Source organism: Cydia amplana, chromosome 16 (assembly GCF_948474715.1).
Source record: "Cydia amplana chromosome 16, ilCydAmpl1.1, whole genome shotgun sequence".
Lineage (NCBI taxonomy): Eukaryota > Metazoa > Arthropoda > Insecta > Lepidoptera > Tortricidae > Cydia > Cydia amplana.
Genome location: NC_086084.1, coordinates 11,118,497 through 11,144,693, shown reverse-complemented (window position 1 = coordinate 11,144,693; position 26,197 = coordinate 11,118,497). Strand labels below are relative to the sequence as shown.

At 39.2% G+C, this 26,197-nt stretch overlaps 3 protein-coding genes across 3 annotated transcripts in view; 1 reads left to right on the top strand and 2 right to left on the bottom strand.

The window, feature by feature from the left end:
- LOC134655005 (uncharacterized) overlaps positions 1-8,389 on the top strand; it is a 175,315-nt gene extending 166,926 nt beyond the window's left edge. The window contains exon 2 of the mRNA XM_063510460.1: positions 5,665-8,389. Coding sequence (XP_063366530.1) covers positions 5,665-8,359 — 2,695 coding nt within the window. The 3' untranslated portion in view covers positions 8,360-8,389. The remainder of the gene's footprint in view (positions 1-5,664) is intronic.
- LOC134655006 (calcium and integrin-binding protein 1-like) lies at positions 166-9,347 on the bottom strand. The gene is made up of 5 exons (XM_063510461.1): positions 9,199-9,347; positions 8,974-9,076; positions 1,916-2,063; positions 958-1,082; positions 166-282 (listed from the first exon to the last, which is right to left on the bottom strand). The coding sequence occupies exons 1-5, from the start codon at positions 9,288-9,290 to the stop codon at positions 172-174; spliced, it is 579 nt and encodes a 192-aa protein (XP_063366531.1). The 5' UTR covers positions 9,291-9,347; the 3' UTR covers positions 166-171.
- A 4,852-nt stretch (positions 9,348-14,199) lies between these two features.
- On the bottom strand, positions 14,200-22,465 carry LOC134655004 (uncharacterized). Its single transcript, XM_063510459.1, has 7 exons — positions 21,259-22,465; positions 20,602-20,948; positions 18,767-18,922; positions 18,379-18,510; positions 17,727-18,291; positions 16,481-16,656; positions 14,200-14,759 (listed from the first exon to the last, which is right to left on the bottom strand). The coding sequence occupies exons 1-7, from the start codon at positions 22,285-22,287 to the stop codon at positions 14,345-14,347; spliced, it is 2,820 nt and encodes a 939-aa protein (XP_063366529.1). The 5' UTR covers positions 22,288-22,465; the 3' UTR covers positions 14,200-14,344.
- Between the last annotated feature and the right edge of the window lie 3,732 nt (positions 22,466-26,197).

Sequence of the window (26,197 nt, the reverse complement as noted above, 5' to 3'; positions counted from 1 at the left end):
CATATTATTTAGTCTGAGATATTTTAGAATTGCCTATCTTACTTAATTAGTTCAGAAACTTTCTTGACCTCTTATTTCACCACGTTTCACTTAATATCCAAAAAGGAATTTCTGAAATAAAATACAAACTGTAGGCAGTTGTTTTATTTCAGTAGATAATGTAGACATAGATTATATCCTGAAATAGAAAGATGTCTCAAACTCGGATATCCTCGTCATGCATATTTTGAACTCGCTCAAGCCCATACTTCCCGCGTGGTCCAATTTCAGCTCATTTAGTATCTGGAAAATTGGTAATTTGAGTTAAAAAAAAATAGGGTTTGCTCGGCAACCTAATCCCTAAAACTACCATGTAGCATGAGCTCAGGGCCGGATCTAGGGTAGAGCGAGTGGAGCTGCCGCTCTAGGCGCCGGATGGCAAGGGGGGCGCCAAAATGGCAAATGAGAAAAAAAAAAATTTAAAGACGCGAGTGTAGCGAGGGGGGGGGGGGGTGGAAAATACGCTAGAAAACTTCAACGAAGGGCGCTTAACCCGATTTCGCTCTACCCTGATCAAGAGCTCAGGCCGGCACTGCATGAGCTAGACGGTCTAGCATGAGTTGCGTTCTCCCGCGCGAACGAGTACATACCTATTCCATCTTGAAGTCGCGCTAGATGTATGGAGTCTCATACTAGCAGGTCTGACCTTCCAACCCAAAGGAGAAACTAGGTCTTATTTAATTTTATTGTGATTAGTCCTGTTTCCTCACGACGTTTTCTACTCCGTAATTTCTGTAAAGCGCTATAGCTACTTAATCGTTTATGTAAAAACTAAAAGCTACGCCAATATTTTTCCAATTCTTAGGATTTGAGCATTACCTACCTAGTGACACTATTAGTGATCAAAAGACAAGTTTTTTTTTAAATTTGAATTAAGAAACGTACTTCCTGAAATAGGAGATAGGTAGGTATACTTACAATATCAGCAATCTTCTTCTTGGAGCTGATTTCAATGTAGTGCTTTTTGTTGCTCGTATGCTCAGTCAGCCGGTCGATTATTCCGCTGATATCCTGAGCAGATATTTGCCCGTCTTCGTCCAAGTCTGTACAAACATTAAACTTATACTATTATAAACTGAAATTTATATTATCATCAAGAAAAAGTGGCGAGGCCCTCCAATGGCCGACGATGGATTCGAACCGGCGTCTTCAGCTTTCGTGGCTAACCCCGGTCACAATTTCTCGAGTAGATACGTACCTATAGTTTGGACCAGGACTGTCTCATTTTAAACATAGACAGAGAGAATGTTACTGTCTCAACAGAGCAGAGGTGCTAGTACTAGCGTAAGACATTACGCTAGTACTAGCACCTAAAAGAAAGGAATGAGTATAATTTTCCTGGATCTTACCGACTGCCAAGTTGTGTTTGCTAGACTATAAATGCAATCTTTGAAAGGCGCCTTGATCATACTGCGATCTTAAGCTCACAAACAAATAGTGAAGTTGCTTACAAACACAAAAATGCACTTGGGCTGCATACTAAAGCAGGAACAGTAGGAGAGAGTGGGCTCTATGTAACCGATTCCTTTTTGTAGGGTTCCGTACCTCAAAAGGAAAAAACGGAACCCTTAGGTAGGATCACTTGTGCGTCTGGTCTGTCTGTCTGTCCGACCATTCCCCCCTTTATCTCCGAAACTACTGGTAGTCCCAGTAGTTTTTTGAAAAAAATACAGATAGTTATTTATTTACCTATAGATGACAGGAAAAACCTACGTATTAGAAATGTGCAGTCAAGCGTGAGTCGGACTTAATGTACGGAACCCTTGGAACGCGAGTCAGACTCGCACTTGGCCGGTTTTTTCAAATTTAAGCTTATTTTGACGCATTATCATGACATTAAACCCGATTTTCACATAGCCAAAGAAACCAAAATTACCGTAAATCCTAAAGGCCCATTCTGCCTTCACTTCCACGGGGCATTCGGAGCTCATAGCCGAACACAGGTCCAGCAGGTCCTCGAATGAGAAGCGCCCGTCCTTTTCGGAGGAAAACACTCTGAACAGCCGGTCTTGGAAAGGGTTGTTCTGAAATTACGGGAAGATTCATAGAGTTAGACCAAGGCAAGTCTGCGACGATTTTGATAGCACACGCAGTGAAGTGTTATTGTAAATATCAAACTTCTATGAAAAGTATGAAATTACACTTGCATTGCGTGTGCTATCAAAATCGTTGTTTAAATTTAAGAACTCATTTTTACTTTATACTGATACGTAATATTGCTCTGCAAAACGTGCAGGCGCTTTTTCTTTTTATTCTATGTATGTGTCAATTTAGACATTACACTTGTACTAAAACCAGGAAAGCCGTTTTTAATTTTTACTCCTGTAATACTCCACAACATGGTCCTTCGAACCGGATTAAGAATATACAGAAAATAATCCATATTATATGATAAAAGGAGTTGACGAGTGAATAAATTAAGAAATTCGTCCGACAATAAAGAGATCAAGCTGACTTGGGAAAGGAGGATCGTGTTCACGTGGGCTTGCCGGACTTGAAGACAGAGTTAAGCCTTCAGTGTTCTTAATTTTCACCCATCACTCGTCATACAGGTAGTAATTAAGTATAAGGATACGATTTAATACGGTTAGTATCATTTTAATTGTTTAATTTAACCACGTAACTAACCGATAGGTTAACCTTTGTCACGTCAGATTGCTACTTCACTTTAAATTTATTTCGTAATTAGTTAATCTGTATTAGTTATTCACTGATATTTGCCTAGGCTTTTAATTAACTAATAAATCTACGAACTGTGAAATAAGTAAATCATTATTTAACTGGACGATTAGACATACCTATGTAGGTGTTAAATAAAACAATAGGTTAGCTTTCACCTCAAATCGTATTAAATAATTCTTTCAAAACATTGAATTTATATACAATTATTAGTGTTAAAAATTAAACTAAGTAAATAAAATCAATTTACACTTAAATAAACTGTTAACGTAGTAAAACTTAGGCACAACTGTACTTGCATACATTGCTTATACATTTAAGTTAATTTTTCATTGTATAACATTTCAGTTGACAACACACGCCTCTCAAAATGACCGAAGAAAAGGAATTAATCAAAAAACGTGGCAGTTACAAAGGCCGGCTAACTAACTTTTCAAACTACATGAATTCTTTGGAAAGTTCGTCACTTACCTCTGTAGCCGCCAATGAGTTGCAGTTAAGAATAAGTAGAATGGAAACCTTATTTAGTGAGTACGATGAAGTGCAGCTAAAGTTAGAATGTTTAGCGGCAAGCATTGATATTCAGTTATCTGAGCGAACTGAGTTCGAAACCCAGTACAGTATGTTAACTTCATTTCATAAAAATCAAGAAGACCTGGGTAGCGAACGTGCAAGTATCTCAAGTGCTAGCAATCATAAGCTAGTTAAACTTCCCGTCATACAGTTGCCAAAATTCTCAGGTTCTTACGAAAATTGGCTCGAGTTTCACGACACATTCCTAAGCTTAATTCATTCAAATGACGAAATTGACGAGATAAATAAGTTTCACTATTTGAGATCGTCATTGGATGGTTCAGCGGCAGTGGTTGTTAAATCGGTCGAATTTTGTTCTAAAAATTATCAAACTGCATGGAAGCTCCTATGTGATCGTTTCGATAACAAGCGTTTATTGCTACAAAATCATGTTTCAGCAATCTTTAATATCGAAACAATTACCAAGGAGTCTTCATTTGCGTTAAAACGTATGATCGATCAATTGAACAAAAACTTGCTTGCCTTAGAATCACTCGGCGAACCAGTAAAACAATGGGATACGTTACTCATTTACATTGTGTCACATAAGTTAGACGCTAAGTCGTATCGGGAATGGAAAGAATACAAAGGTCGCTTAGATAAAGATAAGCCAATTACTCTCGAAGCGTTTTTAACATTCATGCGAAATCGCTCTGATTTATTAGAAACGTTGGAACTGTCCACAAATAACACTGCCGGTCGAGTTAACACTTCTCACAAAAACACTCCGAAACTGAAAACCATGTCCGTACAAGATACGAAACAGAACACTGTCGCTAAGTGCCCAAAATGCAGCGGTGAACATTATTTACCTAGTTGTTTACAGTTTCTCGCCCTTAGCAACGCTGCGCGATTGGAATTGTTACCCAGTTTAAAGGTTTGTTATAACTGTTTACGCGGTGGACATTATGCTAATCATTGCAAAAAGCCGGGATGCAAGTTATGTAAGCGAAAACATAACACGTTAGTTCATGTTACCGATTGCAAATCTAGATCGAGCGGTGACTGCGCGTCCGGCCGCGGCGAGGAGGATAATTCAACTAAAAATAATAAATCGATTTTTCCTGGTAATCAATTATCACCTGCCGCGCCCGTCGCATCTCATTCTGGCTTAGGAAATTATTCATATGATTCCTCGCCTGCCTCTGTACAGGCATTATCGGCTCAAATGGTTTCAAATTCGCGACAAGGGAACCATGGTATGCTGGCGACTGCGTTAGTAAAGGTTTACGATAGCAACAATAAAGAGCATGTCGCTCGCGCCATGTTAGACAATGGTAGTTTTGCATGTCTAATATCTCAGAGTTTTTGTGAGAAATTAAATTTACCAACGAATCAAATTAACACGTCTGTTCTTGGTATAAATAAACAGACTACTAAAATAGGAGAAATGTGTCTACTTCCTATTAAATCTTTAAATGACACATATTCAGTGACAGTAAATTGTTACGTCATGCCATCTCTTACTGATGACGTCCCATGTCGTCAAATTGATTTGACGGATCTTAATATCCCAAGCGACATTTGTTTGGCCGATCCAAACTTTTATAAACCTGCACCTGTCGACATAATATTAGGAGCTGAAGTGTTTTGGGATTCGTTTCCTACACAGCCTCAGATCATCAGACTAGGTACCGGACTGCCGATGCTCTGTGAAACTCGGTTTGGCTTTTTGGTTGCTGGTCGGGCAATTACCGACTTTCTGCCTTCCAGTATGCAGTGCTTTTTTGCTTCTGGTCTCTCGCACACAGGTAATAATGATTTAAAATGTAACGACGACATCCAAACCCAATTAACGCGGTTTTGGCAACTCGAAGAGGTTAGCCATAAGTCGTCTCATTATTCACCTGAGGAGAAAATGTGCGAAGAACATTTCGTTGAAAATACTACGCGGCTAGCCGACGGACGATTCTGTGTCAGGCTTCCTTTAAAACAAAGCGAAAGTGTTTTAGGCGACTCATTCCAACGCGCAAAGCATTGCATGCTATCATTGGAACGTAGAATTAAAACCAAGCCCTCATTTAAAAGTTTATATACTGATTTCATGGCAGAGTATGAAAGTTTGGGTCACATGTCGCATGGTAGGCAGGCTTTAAGGGTAGAAAAGGGTTATTATATACCCCACCATGGTATTTTGCGTGACAGCTCCACGACAAAGCTACGTGTCGTATATAATGCTAGCAGCCCGTCTACCTCAGGTATCAGTCTGAATGACATTCAGATGGTCGGACCCACTGTGCAAGACGACCTTCTGTCTATCCTTATCAGATTCAGGCAGCACCGATACATCATTTCTTCGGACGTGGAGAAGATGTACCGTCAGATATGGGTGCATCCTGACGACCGCCACCTCCAAAAAATTCTTTGGCGCAGCTCGGAGGCCAAGCCACTATTAGTGCACGAGCTCAATACTGTGTCCTATGGGACAGCCAGTGCTCCCTTCCTAGCCACCAGGTGTCTCAAGCAAATAGGCTTAGATTGTGAAGATGAGACAGTCAAAGAAATCATCATTCATGATTTTTATGTAGACGACCTGCTGACAGGAGGAGATGAGCTTACTGGGGTGGAAGAGATTCGCCATAAAGTGACTCAAGCACTTTCTTCCGCAGGAATGAACCTGCGTAAGTGGAAGTCAAACGAGCCTCGCCTTCTATGTGAACCCTCTCAATCCTCCGTGGATTTGAATATAGGATCAAATGAGCCCAGCAAAACGTTAGGCTTAGGCTGGCATCCTGTGTCCGATGAGCTGTATTTTCCTATAGGAAAACTAGTTTCCAAAGGAAATACCAAACGCGACATGCTCTCAGTGATTGCTCAGATCTTTGATCCGTTGGGACTTCTGTCTCCATTCGTAATCACCATGAAAATGCTACTGCAGCGATTATGGCTGCAAAAGATTACATGGGAAGAAGAACTGTCTCCAGAGATCACTAAACAATGGTTAGAACTCTTGGAAGGATTGCCGGCACTGAATGATGTCAGAGTCCCTCGTCATGTCATTTGCAACTCACACGTAGCCTTTGATCTACACATTTTCTCAGATGCATCAGAACGCGCGTACGGCGCTTGTGTGTACGTACGTAGTGTAGACAAGGAAGGTCAGGTGTTGGTTAGGTTATTGATCGCAAAAAGTCGAGTCAGTCCGATTAAACCTATGACTATACCTAGACTTGAATTGTGTGGTGCTCTGGTTAGTGCTCATCTGTATGATAAGGTCATGACCTCACTTCGAGCTCAGGTAAGAAGCACGATATTTTGGACCGACTCGACTATAGTGTTAGGTTGGTTGAAGATGATGCCAAGTAGGTTGCAACCCTTTGTTAGGAACCGAGTGTCGGACATTTTAGAAATCACCGGCAGTTGTACTTGGAGGCATGTTCCAACGGACCAAAACCCAGCGGACTTAATTTCCCGTGGATTGCATGCAAGCGTTATAGACTCATTAGATTTGTGGTGGTCGGGTCCCAGTTTCTTGCAACAAGACGTGGCTCAGTGGCCCTCGAATCCTATCACAAAACAATGCGATGAGCTGCCTGAAACCCGCGTTGAGGTTTCATTGCACGTCAACATAATTAATGAGCCATTAATAGATTTCAATCGTTACTCTAACCTCTCGCGGCTCATTCGTGCTTTTGCATACGCTCTCCGTTTCATTAAAAAATGCCGCAAAAATGCAACGTCGACGTCGTCCACGTACCTCAATCATGACGAATTAAATAATTCATTAAAGGTAATTACCAAACTCAGTCAGAGCGAATCATTTTCAGAATATGATATATTATCCAAAAAACAAAATTTACCAAAAAAGAGCAAGCTCTTGAAATTCAACCCATTCCTAGACAACGACAACTTAATTCGTGTAGGAGGCCGTCTTTCCAATTCAGAATTTCCATACGAGAAAAAACATCCCATTATTATACAGTCCACACATCGATTCACAAAATTATTATTTAATCAGGAACATAAAAGGCTTCTCCATGCACCGCCCCAGCTGTTGTTAGCAACAATAAAAGAAACCTACTGGCCCATAGGGGGTCGTAATTTGGCAAAGGATTGCTACCATCAATGTGTGCGATGTAAAATCATGAAGGGACAAGTAATTGCTCCATTGATGGGGAATTTGCCAAATTCTCGGTTGTCACCTGGAGGCTACCCGTTTAGGAATGTGGGCGTGGACTACGCAGGTCCACTCATGGCAGCCAGCCGTCAAGGTCGTGGTTGCACACTAGTTAAAGTTTATGTTGCTATTTTTATATGCTTCACAACCAAGGCGTTACATTTAGAATTGGTGGGAGATTTAACTAGTAAAACTTATTTGTTAGCACTGTCTCGCTTTATGTCTCGACGGGGACAGCCAGATAACGTGTATTCCGATAACGGCACTGCATTTGTCGGAGCCTATAATGAAATCACAAAATTTCTGAAGGAAAACTGCAACTCTTTGGCTGAGACGTTAGCTAGTGAAAATACTAGATTTCATTTTCTGCCTGCTTATGCACCTCACTTCGGGGGTCTTTGGGAGGCGGGTGTCAAATCAGTTAAATTCCATTTGCAACGAGTGTTGGGCAACTGTAACTTAACTTATGAACAGCTTAACTCTACACTCATCAATATTGAAGCCCTGTTGAATTCTCGGCCACTCACGCCTCTGTCATCACACCCGGACGACCTCTCAGCGCTCACCCCTGGACATTTTCTTGTCGGACGCTCACTGACGTCATTGCCGGTGCAGGATCTGCGGGACCATACTTATCAGCATCTGTCCCGATTCCACCGAATCGAACAACTCCGTCAACATTTCTGGGCTCGTTGGACTAAAGAGTACGTCCCAGAACTGCAACAACGAATCAAGTGGAGACTCAACCATGAGTCCCTTAAGAATAATACCCTCGTTGTTCTGAAGGAGGACAACCTTCCTCCGTTGAAATGGAGACTGGGACGCATTGTAGCCATTCACCCTGGACAGGATGGCATATCTCGAGTGGCTGATGTGAAGACAGCTGGAGGAGTCGTTCGACGCGCTTTCAGCAAGATTTGTCCTCTTCCTGTGGCTACCGATTCTGCTTGAAAGGCTCCCTTTCAACCCCGGGGGCATGTTTAAATTTAAGAACTCATTTTTACTTTATACTGATACGTAATATTGCTCTGCAAAACGTGCAGGCGCTTTTTCTTTTTATTCTATGTATGTGTCAATTTAGACATTACACTTGTACTAAAACCAGGAAAGCCGTTTTTAATTTTTACTCCTGTAATACTCCACAACAATCGTTGCAGGCTTATCTTGGTCTAACTCTATTAGGTACCAATGTAAATTAAAGCCAGTAGTGTCCGAGTAGAACCAAATAAATTATCTACTATGAAGACTGGGCCGACCGTCCAGTGGCGCCCTCATTAGCACTTTAACGGGCATAAGGGTGTCAGAATTTATGCAAAATAAAGCCCTATCACTCTGCAATAAAGGTCAATATCAAAATGGGAAATATCGTCTGCCTCATAAAGGGTTAGGGGAATTGTGTTTTCTAATAAACCCAATATACTTAATATTTCTTCTTTACTTTGCTCTGCCTGCTCAATACCTTATAATAAAATACATACTTATGATACATACTTATATACGTACCTACCTACTACTAGGTACTAAAACTTAGAACACAAATGTTGAATATATAAATATGAACTTACTCTGAGCACATCGAACTTTTTCAGGATTTCTTCTTTGCTGAATCTGTGATGATAGTTGGCTTTGATTTTTTCCGGATCTATAGAATATACCTTTTTCATCAGACTAAAACAAAAGAAATAAGACAATTTTTACAGATTTAAAACCTTTTGTAGAAGCCAGAAACTAAGTTTTTTAACTTCTTCATTACCTAAATGAAAACCAAAATAATTAAAGGTATATCTTACTATAGTATTTCTCCTTTGTGCAGATAAGTTAACGTCGTATAGTCTTCTAAAATGTCCTGCGTAAGCCCAGGATACGATTGTGATCCTCCCATATTGCCAATTTGCCACAATGCTCGCAACAACAAAAACACAGTAATTCCACTTGTATCAACAATGAACGAATGCTTCCAATGCTAGATTATCTTATCTTGTAATAACGCATCGTATTGTTAATTGGCGGAATAAGATAAGAGCCAAATAGTACTCTTATTTTATCTAGGAATCAAATTAAAGTAAGCCACAATGAAAATGAGAGTACCGATCAATAGCAATATTCGTTGGTCAGGTAACTGTTTTTGGTAAATTGCAGCTTTTTCCTTGTAAGCAAATTGATAACACGTTGATTTTTTGTTTATTAGGTACATACTTTACAGGATTTTTATTTCAGTATCTACTTTGGTATATTGTGAAACAGGCGATATTGCAAAAAATTGTGCACAAGTGGCAAATAGAAGTGGAGGGTGTGCTTCGAATTATAAACTCACTCATCAATACACCTTATAAAACAAAGTCCCCCGCCGCGTCTGTGTATGTACCTATGTTCGCGATAAACTCAAAAACTACTCAACGGATTTTCATGTGGTTTCACCTATCAATAGAGTGATTCCTGATCTTGAGGAAGGTTTAGGTGTATAATTTGTTAACCCGTGCAAAGCCGGGGCGGGTTGCTAGTGTTAATAACCCTGTGATAATTAAAGATGTTATGATGAATTTTATTCGTTTTTGACCACCCATTCGATTATATCCTAAATGAAGTTTTAAAAATATTTTTAACATCTATTTCATGTCTATTTTGCATTCAATTTGGAATTATGAGGGCAAAACGGTGGGTTCGTTTAAGAAAAAGCAGCATGTAAGAGAAAAATAATTTATTACTCTAAAATATTGTGAGATCGAACTCAGCAATAGTAACAAAACACAATAAATGGTCTAAATTCATTTGCTAAATAAAGAAAAGCTCCTTCAAAACATAGCGATTATAGTCTTTATTGCAAATAAAAAAGTTACCGTTAAATTCACGAAAGCTGAATAGCTATCTCTATCGCTCTTGCAACATAGGAGTGATAGGGATGGAGATACACAAATGAAAAATACGGTGCGAATAAACGAACCAATCAAATGTCGTTTGTGGTAATGTGCAACACTTAATGGGGTTAGCCGGTCAAAGTATTTAGCAGATGGCGCCATCATAGCTTGCCCTGTCAGTCCCTAGAATTGTGTCAAATCTTTGTTTTTTTAATGCCCCGGATGCCAGCCCTTTAAGCGAAATTTCGTAGATAAAGGGGCAAGCTATGATGGCGCCATCTATGCAAACCTTTGACAGTTGCCAACCCCATTATATCAGCATACACAACACACCTTCATTCCATATACCTAATCTTGCCCGTTTTAGTGAATCAAACGATTAGTTCGTTAATTATAAAAATAATAACCTGCAAAACTATAAAATGGGAAGCACAATATGAGCAGTAACATGTAGAATAGCGTTATTCTGTCTATGGTCACATGCAAGTAAAGAAATAGAAGTGTTAAGGCAGCCCACAGCGGCGAACGGCGCTATGTACATTTTCTACGCATTATTATTTTTCTTTTTAAATAGGCAACAAGGCCTAAAGACATCACTAGTCCCCCTATGGGGCTGTTCATAAATTACGTCATCTATTTTTGACGATTTTAACCCCCCCCCCTAAAATCATGCTTCGAATGACCCCGTTTCCTCCTACGTCATGTTACCATCATCCGATGTCCAGACCCCCCCCCCCATTTTGAAATGACGTAATTTATGAATAGCCCCTATTCATAAGCCTCTGTTAAACTGGTTTTATTTTTATCTATCTGTCAAATACACATTTTAAAGTGACATATAAACAACAAACCAGAGGGGCTACCGCGAAAACCGAAATTCGCAAATTGCGGGGATCTTTCTCTTTTACTCCAACGAAGGCTTAATAAGAGTGACAGAGAAAAATACCCGCAATTTGCAAACTTGCAGTATTTTGACAGACGTTAAAATTATAAAATTAAATAATTCGTAAATCCATCTAGTTACGTGGCTTTATGACCTTTACGTACGTGCGTAGCGTGCGCCGCAGTGTGGTCCACCTTATATGCCAACCACCCTGCCCATAACCTACAAATATGTAGCTATAGTGTACGTATCTTGACTAATATGACGCGAACACTGTCAAACGTAAAATAACACTTTAAACTTATAAACGAAATAAAGAATCACTAATAAATAGGGTTCCGTAAGCAAACTTGACTATCACTACATAGTATAAAACAAAGTCGCTTCCCACTGTCTGTTTGTCCCTATGTATGCTTAGATCTTTAAAACTACGCGACGTATTTTGATGCGGTTTTTTTTAATAGATAGAGTGATTCAAGAGGAAGGTTTATGTATAATTTGTTAACCCGTGCGAAGCCGGGGCGGGTCGCTAGTAGATTATAAGTGCCTTCACCTTGCTTAGGGTGGTTTCCACCTGTCCAATGCCATTGCGTCTCACTCTCTCATTAAGCAAAATGTGAGACGCAATACACATTGGACTAAGAAATTGGGTGGAATACCACCTTTGATAAATTCTACTTTTTTTATTAAATCGTTATCTGGGTGTTATAATATACAAAAATCCAAATAAAAGGTGCAGGGCACCTTTTCTTTTAATGTTGGATTTTATACTCGCGCAAATAGACACGAAATTATTCGCGTTTTAATTTAAACTATAGTTACTCTCAAAAATAAAATATGACAATGCCAGTGAAATGTTACAAATTGCTTACAGAACCTGACGGAAATGGCGACACGATATGCCATATTGTATCATTAATATATTAATTGCATTTGGTCTACAATCGATAAGCAAAAGCGGTTTCTAAGTTGCACATTCATACTAATACCATAGAGAAATATAGTAAGACAAGAGTGCTCACTCCATACATCAGTTCAGACTATTCATTTCAGTGTCTACATCTAGCATCGAGTAGCGGAACTATCGGTACTGCTACTTGACGATAGATGTAGCAGTACAGATAGTTCCGCTACTCGATGCTAATAGTCTTTTTGGTACTAAAACTGATGTATGGAGTGAGCACTCTATGTATTTTTTTCTCTATGCTAATACATTTAATTAGCCCTCGCTGTACACCGTGTATTATTTTATGTCATTACTTTCTCAGGGTGTATTCCATATTCCATCTGTCCAATATGTTTGTCCAATCTCATGGCGTCTCACTCTGTCTCTCAAGCAAAATGTGAGACAAAACACACATTGGACAAAGAAATTGGAAAGGTGGAATACCACCCTCAGATATACGTGACAATGACAGTAAATATTATAGTTTTAATGAAAAACCTGCGCACGCGACTAACGGCCCGGCCTCGACTTGGCGCGGCGGCGAGTGACGACTTTAGGTGGGAGCGAAAGGTCAGAGCACTGTCTTGCTCCCACTTATAGCCGACGCCGACCGGAGTCGTGGCCGGGCATAAGTCGCCATAAGCAAGAATGGAAATTATGATTTCTTGCAACAATAACGAATTACCTTGTTAGGTATACACCGTGTTTTTATTGAATTCCGTTAACTTCGGGGTATGGTTAAGTACGTTTAAGATAACTAAATCTTGCTTTTAAAAAAAAAAAAATTAAGTTTAAAAAGTAATTAAATGTAGCATATAGCGTTGTTGTAACACGGGCATTACATTTAACTCAACCAAACAATTGAAATCTGTGACATATCAATGTCATTTCGAACATCGATCGACCGAGATTGTACTAAGTTTAGTAGCAAATGTATGAACTCATTCTAAACACTAATCAATATGTAAATCGGCCCTAAGGCAAGTGTACTCGCTTGTAGAGGCCTTATAGGAAAAAAAAAATTATTGATTATCTCCGAAATGGAGTTAATTAGAATATCGGTGTCTTTGAGAAAGTTACTTGATTTAAGCTCAGGAATGCACCGTTGAAATTAACGGAAAAAAAGCGGCCAAGTGCGAGTCGGACTCGCCCATGAAGGGTTCCGTATTTAGGCGATTTATGACGTATAAAAAAAAACTACTTACTAGATCTCGTTCAAACCAATTTTCGGTGGAAGTTTACATGGTAATGTACATCATATATTTTTTTTAGTTTTATCATTCTCTTATTTTAGAAGTTACAGGGGGGGGGGACACACATTTTACCACTTTGGAAGTGTCTCTCGCGCAAACTATTCAGTTTAGAAAAAAATGATATTAGAAACCTCAATATCATTTTTGAAGACCTATCCATAGATACCCCACACGTATGGGTTTGATGAAAAAAAAAATTTTGAGTTTCAGTTCGAAGTATGCGGAACCCCAAAAATTTATTGTTTTTTTTCTATTTTTGTGTGAAAATCTTAATGCGGTTCACAGAATACATCTACTTACCAAGTTTCAACAGTATAGTTCTTATAGTTTCGGAGAAAAGTGGCTGTGACATACGGACGGACAGACGGACAGACAGACAGACATGACGAATCTATAAGGGTTCCGTTTTTTGCCATTTGGCTACGGAACCCTAAAAATACGGTATAAAAGGTTAAGGGTCGGTTTCACCAAACCGTCTGTCACCGTTAAAGCGTTCGCTAAATTGTATAGTTTGGGAAATTCCATTCTTTGATTCTACACTGCGGATTGACGTTGATCAGTCCGCTAAATGGGGTTGGTGCAACTAGCCCTAAGACTACAACTTACTATTCCCTTTACTCAACGATCGTATGATATAAAGTCTAATTTTTGATTCGGTAGACTAAAATGACATTTCATAGTATGAAATGACATTTCATACTATGAAATTACATTTCATACTATGAAATTACATTTTATGTTCATACTATGAAATGTCATTTTAGTCTACCGAATAAAAAAAATAGACTTTAGAGGTGTCCAGCGAGGTAATTAAGGACTAATAAACGAATAACTTTTAATACGCTCAATCATCTAATGACGCTAACACATATAAGCAAAGTCATTTCATAAACCAGATAATCTAGTGTCATTGCCTACTTAAACCGTTAAAATAATATCTCAAACGCAAACACTATCGAAATCAGTCAGTATCTTAACAATTAAAGGACCTTAAACACATCACCTTTTAGGAAAATCGAGATTGTCAAAACTAATTTGCCTGCGGGCTCTCATTTTAGCTGCCTCTTCGAATGAAGGCATCGAATTCGATTTGTAGAGGCCTGACTTATCCAGCATGCTGAAACCACTGCTGCTGTTGGAACTAGAGTCTACATTGATAAGTTTGTCTTGGAGGACGTTTTTGGAACCGCTTCTTGGTTGGTCCTGTTTGAAGGAACCGTTACAGTTCTCTTTAATTTGTGATGTTAGTGTACTAGGTGCGGCCTGTCTTGCCTTGAACTGTTGGTAAGCATTGGCGGAGATGTACCCAGAGAGTTTACTGTTACCGTCGTTGGCTAACTTCATTTGTTCTTCTTGGAAACAGTCCTCGATGCTGCGACCTTGGATGATCGCGAACACGTATTGGCGGGCGAGTCTGAAAACATGATGTTTAATTAATAAAATGTATAAAAAGTTGAGTTCAAAGTTGAACTAAGGGTCTCCCCAAACTTATCGACGCGGAATCGGCAATGCCAATAGAAATGAAACTTTATGTCCACGCAATAAGAGCGAAAAAGACGCCGACGCGTCGGCCGTCGACGGCCGAACGGAGCCGAACCGAACCTTACCTGTTTATGCTGTTTACTATCGGCTTTCGCCGAATCCGCGTCGATAAGTATGGGGAGACCCTAAGTGTGATAAGGTAGAAAGTCGCCTTGCACATTTTATCTTGTTTAAGTAATTAAATTGGGGTTAATAAATACAACTGATAATGCATTTAATAAATATGAATACAAAACCAAGCAACTGGATTTCTTCTTTCAATAATATTACAAACTTAGGAAACTGGCTTCCTCCAATCCCGGTTTATACCACCACCAGGTGACCAATACCAGGAGGTGACTTACCATCAGACGAGATTGCGGTCAAATGCTTTCCTTTATCCAATAAAAAAAATCAACTAAGCATGTCTTACCATGGCTTGATATAAACATTTAAAATACAAAACTACCTTCGCTTGTTCAGTCACCATCAGATATATCGGAGCGGCCAACGCTTTGACAATATAGGCGTGTTAAGATATTTGTGAGCGCCTTGACCGCTCCGATATATCTGATGGCGACTGTTCCTTCGAGAGTTCGAGCCCCGTGTTTTGCGTTAGTCAGCCATCGCGAACGGTTCGTGATAAAGCTGAATTTATTTAATACTTACGTGAGCATGGTTTCTTAAGTGGACAGGATGATACAAACTTATCAGCATGAGGCGGCATTGTCAACAGCCAGCCAAGGGCTTCGGCCTTGTACCGGTTTTGATGCTCCTTCTCTCTCTCTCTTTACCCCTTTTCTACCCTTCGGGTGTAGGCCTCCTTCAGTTTACACTATACTTACTTGGGCATGGTCCGAGGTGGATAGCTTGGGGAAGGCTTGGCAGCGCAAGGCGGCAGCGGGCAGCGTCAACAGCCGGCGAGTAAGTCTCGGCTGCAGCATACTTTCAGGAGTTGACATACACCAGCCGCGCAATTTGCAGTTTACACAAGAGTTCGTCAGAGGACCCCAGGCTCCCATGAACCGTGGCAAAATACGCAGTGGCAGAGTACGCATTTCAAGTGTGGAGCCCTTATTTTATCAAGGATATTGACATGTTGGAGAAGGTTCAACGTAGTTTCACCAAAAAACCGAAGAAACTCAAAAACATGTCCTATGAAGAAAGACTACACTTCCTAAAGCTCACAACCTTGAAGGAGCGTAGAGAGCGTGGAGATCTGATCGAGACATATAAAATACTAACCCAACACTATGATCTCAAAGACTTCCATAAGATGCTAGAACGCAATAATAACAACCGTCTGAGAGGTCATCAGTATAAGCTGGTGTCTCGCAGGTCCTACAATAATCCTCATAGACACTTCTTTAGCAACAGAGTGGTCAAAGCTTGGAACAAACTCCCAGAAGACGTAGTATCGGCCCAAAGTGTCAATGAGTTCAAGAACAAATTAGATAAGCACAACGCAAATTCTACTCAGCACGGAAAACTCTGTTGATGACTCTGGATACAGGCATTATCAGTTATTTCAACTGCCTGCCTGCTTTATAAATAATAATAATAATAAAATGCCGGGGAAACGCGAGGAAGAAGACAAGAGTTCGTCAGACTCACTTGAGCATGGTTTCAGAGGTTGACAGCTTAGGCGAGGCGAACTTGGCAGCGTGAGGCGGCAGTGTCAACAGCCGGCGAGTGAGCCTCGCTAGGGCTTCAGCTTTCTCGCGGAAGCCGGCGGAGGACATGCGCCACCCGTGCACGCGGAGCGCCTCTGACACCGCCCATAGGAGTTTCTGAAATATTTATACGGATTTGTTAGGCTACCGCAAAGCACTTCATTCGTTCATTCGGAAGTTCAGAGTGATTGAGGGGCAAATACACGACACGATTTTCACCATACTGACGTTATACAAGGTGTCCCAAGAAGTAGTGATATACTGAAGCTGGGAGGTAGAGGACCTAGAGGGCTATCTGAATCACCCCCATGTATGTTCCGCGATTTTTCGTATTTTCGGAGTTATGATTTTTTTTAATTTTTCACCTATCGCCGAGTACGATGAGATTTTTATTTATGGTGACGTGAATTATTGCGGTAGATGCTTGATTTTTTTTGTGTGCTAAGCTGATAGATAGGCCAATTCAGTATGGTAACATTTACTATCGTTAGATCTTTGAATGGAATTTAAAAAAAAATTAATGCCAAGAAAGATTAAATTACCCAGTATGTTTTATTTTTTTAAGCGGCCTTGAAGTTGTGAACATACTGGGTAATTTTATTTTTCTTAGCATTAATTTTTTTTTAATTCCATTCAAAGATCTAACGATAGTAAATGTTACCATACTGAATTGGGCTATCTATCAGCTTAGCACACAAAAAAAATCAAGCATCAACCGCAATAATTCACGTCACCATAAATAAAAATCTCATCGTACTCGGCGATAGGTGAAAAATTATAAAAAACCATAACTCCGAAAATACGAAAAATAGCGGAACATACATGGGGGTGATTCAGATAGCGCTCTAGGTCCTCTACCTCCCAGCTTCAGTATATCACTACTTCTTGGGACACCTTGTATATTATCTGGATCTGAGCATATTTTTGCAAAGGATGATCAGTGTAAGGTCAGATTCCCTTGAGAAGAAAAATAACACTATATGTGGCAAATTAGGTTGATTTTTCATGGACCTGACAGGTTCACTACTAAGGAAAGGCCGAAAAATGAGACTAACTGAATCAAACAGGCACAGATAGTATCTTATCAGATTCGTGCAGAGCTCTTATTTAGAGAGAATTAACAGAGCGTGTAGGAATCATTATACTAGTCTAGGAAACTATCTAATGTGTAAAAAAACTAGTCTCACCTTCTTATGAGTTTCATTTAACTCCACAGAATTCCGTCTAGTAAAAACTTCAGACGCCCGTCGATTCATGACATGCGGAGGCATGCTCCCGATCGTGTCCCCGCCGAACGACAGACTCTTCGCTATCTTACTTCTATTGCTCTCTGGTTGCTCATCCAAAGCAAGCAGTTTACGCTTTAAGAAATGATCGCTTTGAGTCCCATCAGCACTTTTTGTTTCAGCACTCCTATCGGGGGACGAGAACAGGGCTCGCTTGGACTTCATAGCTTGAAGCGGCACTGATGTGCTAGCAGTGCTTGGTATCGACTTTCTATTCTCTGGACTGACAAATAAAGCTCTTTTTAGAGTCTCACGTGTCGGCTGTGATCTCGTCATACTGTCAGAATCCATAAGTAATCTTCTCATTATCTTCTTGCGGCTAGAGCCTCCGCTTCTGGTCTTTGGGGTTTTGGCCGGAGTCTTTTTGCCTGGAGTCTTGCGGCTGGGCGTTTTCTTGCCCGGTGTGCGTCTAAGGCGGGGACTTTTCCTTTCAGCGGAGTTGATCAGCTTCCTGTGTGGGAAATAACTTCAAATTGTTTGTGTTAGTTAGATACCTGATCAGAGAAAAATACAAGGACTGTTTTAGTTATTTTTGTGTGTTTATTTTACTTACTTTTTATCAATGAGGACCATTTTAGCAGTGCCTGCTTGAGCCTTTTCATTGATAGTAGCAGCACTGCAAAATGCTTGTCGTCGGCGCGCCAAATGTGATAAACGTCTACCTGGCGACTTTGCTTGTGCCATCCTGAAAAAAATTACTCGGATTTAATTGTAACTCTTTTAAACGAGACATAGGAAGTAAGAATAACGAGAGGTAAGAAGCAACAATGATGCAAGATTGGTGAGTGGTGAAGTTTCATATTACAGCTAAGTGTTTTAGTTTCACAAGTCATTTGATGTGTAAAGCCGCGTCTCGATATCGCGCGGCAAACTATCGAACATAGGCTCGCGCGGCTGCCGCGCGATTTCGAGACACGCCTTTAGAGTTTAGATATGCTTACTTGAGGCGAAGTGCCTTCCTCTTATGCGCACTGCTAGGCGACTGGTTCCCTCCGGAGTAGACATTAACACTGGTTTCGGTCTCAGCACCAACATATCTCTCTCCGTAGCGCAATGCCAGCATTTCCATCCTCTCGGAGTAGCCTGTCACATTGTAACTGAAACAAATTAACAATAATAATGGCTGGATCAAGGGTTGGATGCAGAAGGAAGTATTTTATAGTAATTTTATTTATTTGCCTTCAAATTCCTTATAATAACAATTTCTAGCCTAAGATCAAAGATAAATTAAGGTATTATTGAAAACTTATTATGTCTAAGCAGTCTAAGTTGCATAAAAATGTTACACAAAACTAATAAAATTAGGTCGGCAATGAAAACAAAGATTAGAGTTGTGTATTGTGTGACCTATTTAAGAAGTATAATGAAAATCCTAATAAGAACTGCTTATCTGTATTTGTACTTTGACATAATAATTATTATTCAAGATAATGGTAACCAAGCCTAGTTAATTATGTGAATAAGATAACCAAGTTATGGTGTGATAATGATATAGTAAATAATAACAAAATCAATTTTATTCATTTTCACCACCTTGAAAAATAAATGTATAGATCAGGGATGTTGCGGATGCAGATTTTTTGACATCCGCGGATGCGGATGCGGATGCGGATGCGGATATTTAAAGGCTCACATCCGCGGATGCGGATGTCAAGATTAGGTACTTAGAAAACGTCAAATATTACATTTTTAGTATTTTTTAATTAAAAAAACCGAAACGTTTAGTATTTGAGCAAGAATATAGGTGAGCGTTTTCCAAAAAAAGTGTACATGTCATTCATGTCTTCAAAATATTGACTTCTTGGGCTCATTTTACTCCGAATCATTTGTACATTCACGCCTCATACATGAAAAAAGTGTCCCAAAATGTTGTATGAAAAAATTTTTTTCCAGTGTGTTCATACAAATAAAAAAAAAATTCATACAAGAATGTGACGATCAGGAAAGGAAATTTTTGGACACATTTTTTTATGTATGAGGCGTGAATGTACAAATGATTCTGAGTAAAATGAGCCCAAGAAGTCAATATTTTGAAGACATGAATGAAATGTACACTTTTTTTGGAAAACGCTCAGGTGCGTTATATTTAAATATCTGGGTGACCGAGCTTCGCTCGGAAAACATATAAAAACTCGAAAATGCGCGTTTTCCCAGAGATAAGACCTAGCTAGATCGATTTTTCGCCCCCGAAAACCCCCATATAGCAAATTTCATCGAAATCATTAGAGCCGTTTCCGAGATCCCCGAAATATATATATAAATAAACAAGAATTGCTCGTTTAAAGATATTAGATAGATAGATAGATATAAACAGCAACTTCGCCGACTTTTCTGGATCTAGCTAGACGATTTCGTTATAGGTAATGACGAAATTACCTAATATAGCACTTACGCCGCCGCTAAGACGTTCCTGTACCGACTTGTTCGACATCCGCATCCGCATAAGCTCCGCATTGATTTTATGCGGATGCGGATGCGGATGCGGATGTTGAAAATAATGCGGAAGTTCCGCGGTTGCGGATGCGGATGCGGATGTTCGCAACATCCCTGGTATAGATACATACAATCTGTTTATGGCTAAGAAAGCGATGGCAGATGAAAGTAAACACAAAAATAAAAATCATTTTCGATGCAATATCCTTGCGCACCAAAAGGCCAGTGTAGATGTGCGCGCGAGGCACGGCTACACTGCGTATGCTCGCTCTATGTGGACCTAGCCAGGTGCTAGAAAAATTGTGTTCACTTAACTCAATATAAAATCTACAACAATACTTACTAAACATCATAATGCCTGCATTTCAACAAATTAGGCCATGCTGTTTCCTTAGCCTCCGCTTCACTGCACATCTCAAGCACAATACTCTTATCATTCGCACTAGTGTCCAATTCATACTCAGGCTTATCCTCTCGTCTAGAAGACGTTGCAGTTGCCTCTATTGATACTGTCGGTATTTCCACAAAGGATACTCGCTTAGTTGGAGTAACAGGGATAATAGGTTCATGGTCAACTTTAACCTCATTATTGAATGCTGGTAAGAAACAGTAGTATTTCTTTAGCATCTCTGAGACATCTGTGCGTAGAGTTGTGACTGATGGTGGTGGTAGAATGCCTTGGAGCTTTTCCTGGTTAAAAAGTAAAAAGTTGCTTGTACATTTTGCAATTGATATAAATAAATAAATATTATAGGACATTTTTACACAAATTGACTAAGCCGCATGGTAAGCTCAAGAAGGCTTTTTATGAATATAATATGAAAATTCTCTACAGGATGAGTAGTTAATAGCCTAAAGAAGTAAACATCATGATTGTTATGAAATTCTTAATTTAATGAACACTTACACTACAACTGAAACTCATCCTTTAAGAAATAAAATAGCAGATTTGTATCTCCGACTACCGAAATGTAAAGAAAAAATGACTCAAAATGCTCACCTCCATTTTCTTAACCTTCTTCTTATCATGCTGTTCATGGTTCTTCAAAAAGCTCCAAAATGGTTCAGGTGCTGCACTGGCTTGGGCATCTTCATCATCTGAACAGAACATATCTGGGGAGCGCACACCACTATCAAACGAGGCTTCTAAAGACGAGTAACTTTGGTCATTACTCCATTTTGTACTTTTATCTTCCGGCCTCGGAAATATACTCTCTTTTCTGGAGAAATCTTCATACTGTGAATCAACAGTACTCTCAGTACCTTTAGTACTCCTGTCATCAGATATGTCGCTAGCAGCGGGCGTGTGGCAGCTCTTCTCTTCAAAAGCAATGCCAATATTTTCACTTATATTAGAACTATCTGATTCTTGAGATTTATCATCTAAATCCAGCCCAGCACTAGCAGTGAGAGCAGTTATAGGGTCAACAATGGGCTTCAGCTTCTGCACGTGTTTTATGGTGCCGTTAAATGACAATTCGCTGATCGGCAATTTGAAGACGCTTTCGGAATGACTTACGTCACGAAGCATGTCGACTGCATTGTTACTGTTTTCCATAGTAGAGGTTATAAAAATAGGCTGTTTAAAACAGCTGGATTTAGAGTCATCCGAAGATACGGGGACGTCGGCCGGGTCAGATTTGTTGGTGAGGTTGTGGTCCACCGTAAAGGAAGAGCTTTCATTCAGCGATGGCGCGAGCGATGTGCAAGGAGAGCCAATTTTGCTAATATCTGCTATCAAACTACCCTTCTCTGCAGTATTTTCATTTAGACCCAAAGAAACACAGTCAACTTGGGCGCTATCGTAATGTTTACTATCCTCTTTAATATTCGTTTGGACAGCAGCTGACAAGTCTGTGTTACCTCCAATATTTGGGTTTTCGTAGTCACAGTTACTTAATAATGAAACTGGATCGGGTTCGATTTGTTCACGGAAAGTATCCACTACGTTGAAACTTCTCATGTAACGCTCATACAAATAAAAACTATCACTCATAGAACGACAATTTGAGTCTTCAAACGATTCCATTACCACCGCATTTTCTCCACAATGGATGTGGTAGAAATGGGGTATTTTACACTAACATTATGAAATCGTATTAGAAGTAATACAAAACATTAATTATAGTTCACTTTGTCCCGAAATGAAATTAAAAACGCAATCGAAAAAGTAACTGCAACAAACCCGCCATCCCTCCAGCCGCACCATAAATGTATATAGCTAATTTCTATATTTTTTGGTGCAAGCTCAGAACCATAAACAGTGTAGACTTTATAGCCTTAACACACTACCGCACCGCATCGTGACCATGGTGCACTGACAGGACGGCACCAGCCCATCAACACCGCATAGCATAATAAATTAAGAACGTAGGTACTTGTTACCAACGTTGAGGTAATACGTGTTAATTTTTTTATTGTAATTTAGACAAAATAACTTTAGCTGTTATTTAAATGGGGGCATAGATATAATATTTGTAAAGATGGACCCTAAGCGAGCTGTCACTGTTGCCACTTTGTGTTTATGTACGATTAACAATATGTAATCACCTTGCTGTGGCCATGTCGATAAAGTCATATCGATAAACCATCGACATTTCTTGCAATTTGAGTTTTACTTGAAAAGTTTACCGATACCTAAAATGAACAAAAAACGGTTTTACTCTTTATCGTGGTCATCAGATCACGATTTTATCGTCACGCCACAGCAGGGAACGAAGGGAAAGTTCAGATTTTTAATTACAATACATAAATACGTACTAAAATATGTGTTCCGCAATAATTGAATCATTTTATTATATTATAATATATATTCATAATCCATTAGCATTTCAATTTTGTTTATTTTTAACGAAGAAATTGAAGCTTTAATTAATCGCTTTTCCGTTCCGCTGTGTAGCGTTTATCGATATATAACATGATTAAAATCGACTTTTTACGTCCCTAAAAATGCACACATTGACGATTTTACGCACACATACACAGCTTTGTAACCACCAAAACGGCAACAACTGGATTTGAAGTTCGTCTTGTCAACAGTATAGTTGTCCTTTTTTGACAAGTCGCATTTTCACAAGAGGGAGGAGAGAGAAGTGATACTAGTTCCTGCGCCGTCAAAGAGAACAGACACGTTGGGGCCTTGAATGGGGGCCAAATCTTTAAGGAAATGTGAAGTTTGTGGTGCCAGGCGTGTAAGAAGACTAACTACTGACGTATTTTTGGCCAGATTTCCACTTGATCTGTACAGGTCGGTAAACTGATGTTTGTATGCTATATTTTCATTTTTAACCTTGAGTCGTTAACAGTTACTAATTTAATTAGTTTGAATTAGTTTTAGTCGTGTACAATCCATGATTAAAACGAAAATATTCTGTGAATATTCTTCTTGAGTAAAAAACTAGGTAACCTAAGACACGAATAGTGTACGACCAATTTATCGATAATCCCTTTATTTCAGATGTCGATTGTAAAAATGTTACAAGAGGTCTTTGGAGTTTTATTAAATAATACTGGAAGGCACTTTTAGATCGGTATCACATTATTTATTTATTTAATTTACAAGCACAAACTATGACTTTACATTACGACAGATGGAAATAGAGTGATTGACGTTCAGAAGTTTGATTTACATCGATATTCAAACTTGAGCTTCTATATTTAAAATAAACATGTCAAGCCAGTGTCGACTGCACATACAACCTCTTCACATCAACATCGATTATGGGAAAAGCTTACAGGAAATGAGGATTTGGCGTATTTACCTATTCAAAAGCTGAAACAAGTTCATTAATTTGTAGAAATCATTCTCCATCCAGTGCCTTCAATAAAAAAAGCGGCCAAGTGCGAGTCGGACTCGCCCATGGGGTTCCGTATTTAGGGGTTTTATGACGTGTTAAAAAAAACTACTTACTAGATCTCGTTCAAACCAATTTTCGGTGGATGTTTGCATGGTATATGTACATCATATATTTTTTTTTAGTTTCATCATTCTCTTATTTTAGAAGTTACAGGGGGGTGGGGGGCACATTTTACCACTTTAGAAGTGTCTCTCGTGCAAACTATTCAGTTTAGAAAAAAATGATATTAGAAACCTGAATATCATTTTTGATGACCTATCCATAGATACCCCACACGTATGGGTTTGATGAAAAAATTTTTTTTGAGCTTCAGTTCTAAGTATGGGGAACCACCAAAATTTATTGTTTTTTTTTTCTATTTTTGTGTGAAAATCTTAATGCGGTTCACAAAATAACTTACCAAGTTTCAACAGTATAGTTCTTATAGTTTCGGAAAAAAGTGGCTGTGACATACGGACGGAGAAACGGACAGACAGACAGACAGACCGACATGACGAATACATAAGGGTTCCGTTTTTTGCCATTTGACTACGGAACCCTAAAAAGAGAAACAGATTAAAAAGGAATGCGCGCGAATTTATAAGTGCATACTTGAATAATAAACTATCGTATCATTATCATGTAAAATAAAATTGTTTATATATTTTGCTTTTTTTTATTAATCCACGTGATTCTCAAAATGTACTGTTACAGTAGTAAAGTAAATACAGCGGCATGTATCGCACATTTATCGATATCGATAAACAGCAGCTACTGGAAGTGTCGAGCCCTAGCGTTTTTTTGTGTTGGTAGTATTAACATGTATTTGGTGTGCAGGGTTGGGCAAAATACTGGCTTCCACGTATTTGAAATACAAATTACAAAATACATTTTTAAAAGTATTTGAAATACAAAATACAAACTACTTTGGTGACGGGTATTTGAAATACAAAATACAAATTACAGTGTTTAAAATAATGTATTTCAATTACAAAATATACCTTTATTTATTTTTTTGTTTAGCATTTAGTTTTAACGTTAACGAATATCCTTTCATATAAACTTATAGGGTCATTGCGCTAGTTTTCGTCCAGCTCTAGTTTACGTCCACTTGACGAAATTTGAATATATTATATACCTACATTCCTGCACAAATTTGGACTGATTTCAATCCTTATGTCTAAGGCGTCTAAGCAATATATCTGTCTACATATAAAGGAAAAAAGTTCGCAAAAAGGAAGCGCTGGTGGCCTAGCGGTAAGAGCGTGCGACTTGCAATCCGGAGGTCGCGAGTTCGAACCCCGGCTCGAACCAATGAGTTTTTCGGAACTATGTACGAAATATCATTTGATATTTACCAGTCGCTTTTCGGTGAAGGAAAACATCGTGAGGAAACCGGACTAATTCCAATTACGGCCCTAGTTTACCCTCTGGGTTGGAAGGTCAGATGGCAGTCGCTATCGTAAAAACTAGTGCCAACGCCAATTACTGGGATTAGTTTCCAAGCGGACCCCAGGCTCCCATGAGCCGTGGCAAAATGCCGGGACAACGCGACGAAGATGAAGATTTCGCAAAAAGTAGTAAATTAAAAATGAAATATATATTTGATAATCCGTCAAGTCGTCGAAAACTAGTGCATGGACGGAAACTACTGCAATGACCCTATCCCCTAGATTTAAACGAAAAGTTCCACGCAGAAGTTGACCTAATATAAATCCAGTATCCAGCCAATGAAAATTGTATCTCGGCTGGATCGGAGGTTCGCGGTCGGCTCACAGCTTGTGCGAGAGATTAGACATTTTAGGATTATAGAATTTAATAAAATGTATTTATAGAAATGTATTTTGAAGCTTGAAGTATTTGAAATACAAAATACTAAATACATGTGAGTGCAGTATTTGAAATACCAAATACAAAATACTTTTGAGGTAGTATTTGAAATACAAATACAAAATACTAATTTGTATTTCAAATACGTATTTCAAATACATGTAATTGAAATACTGCCCAACCCTGTTGGTGTGTTGGCACAATGTACGTTCATAGTTCGGTTCAAGGCTTGTTCGAGAGTGCCGACTCTTAAAACGTAGTGATTTAATTCTC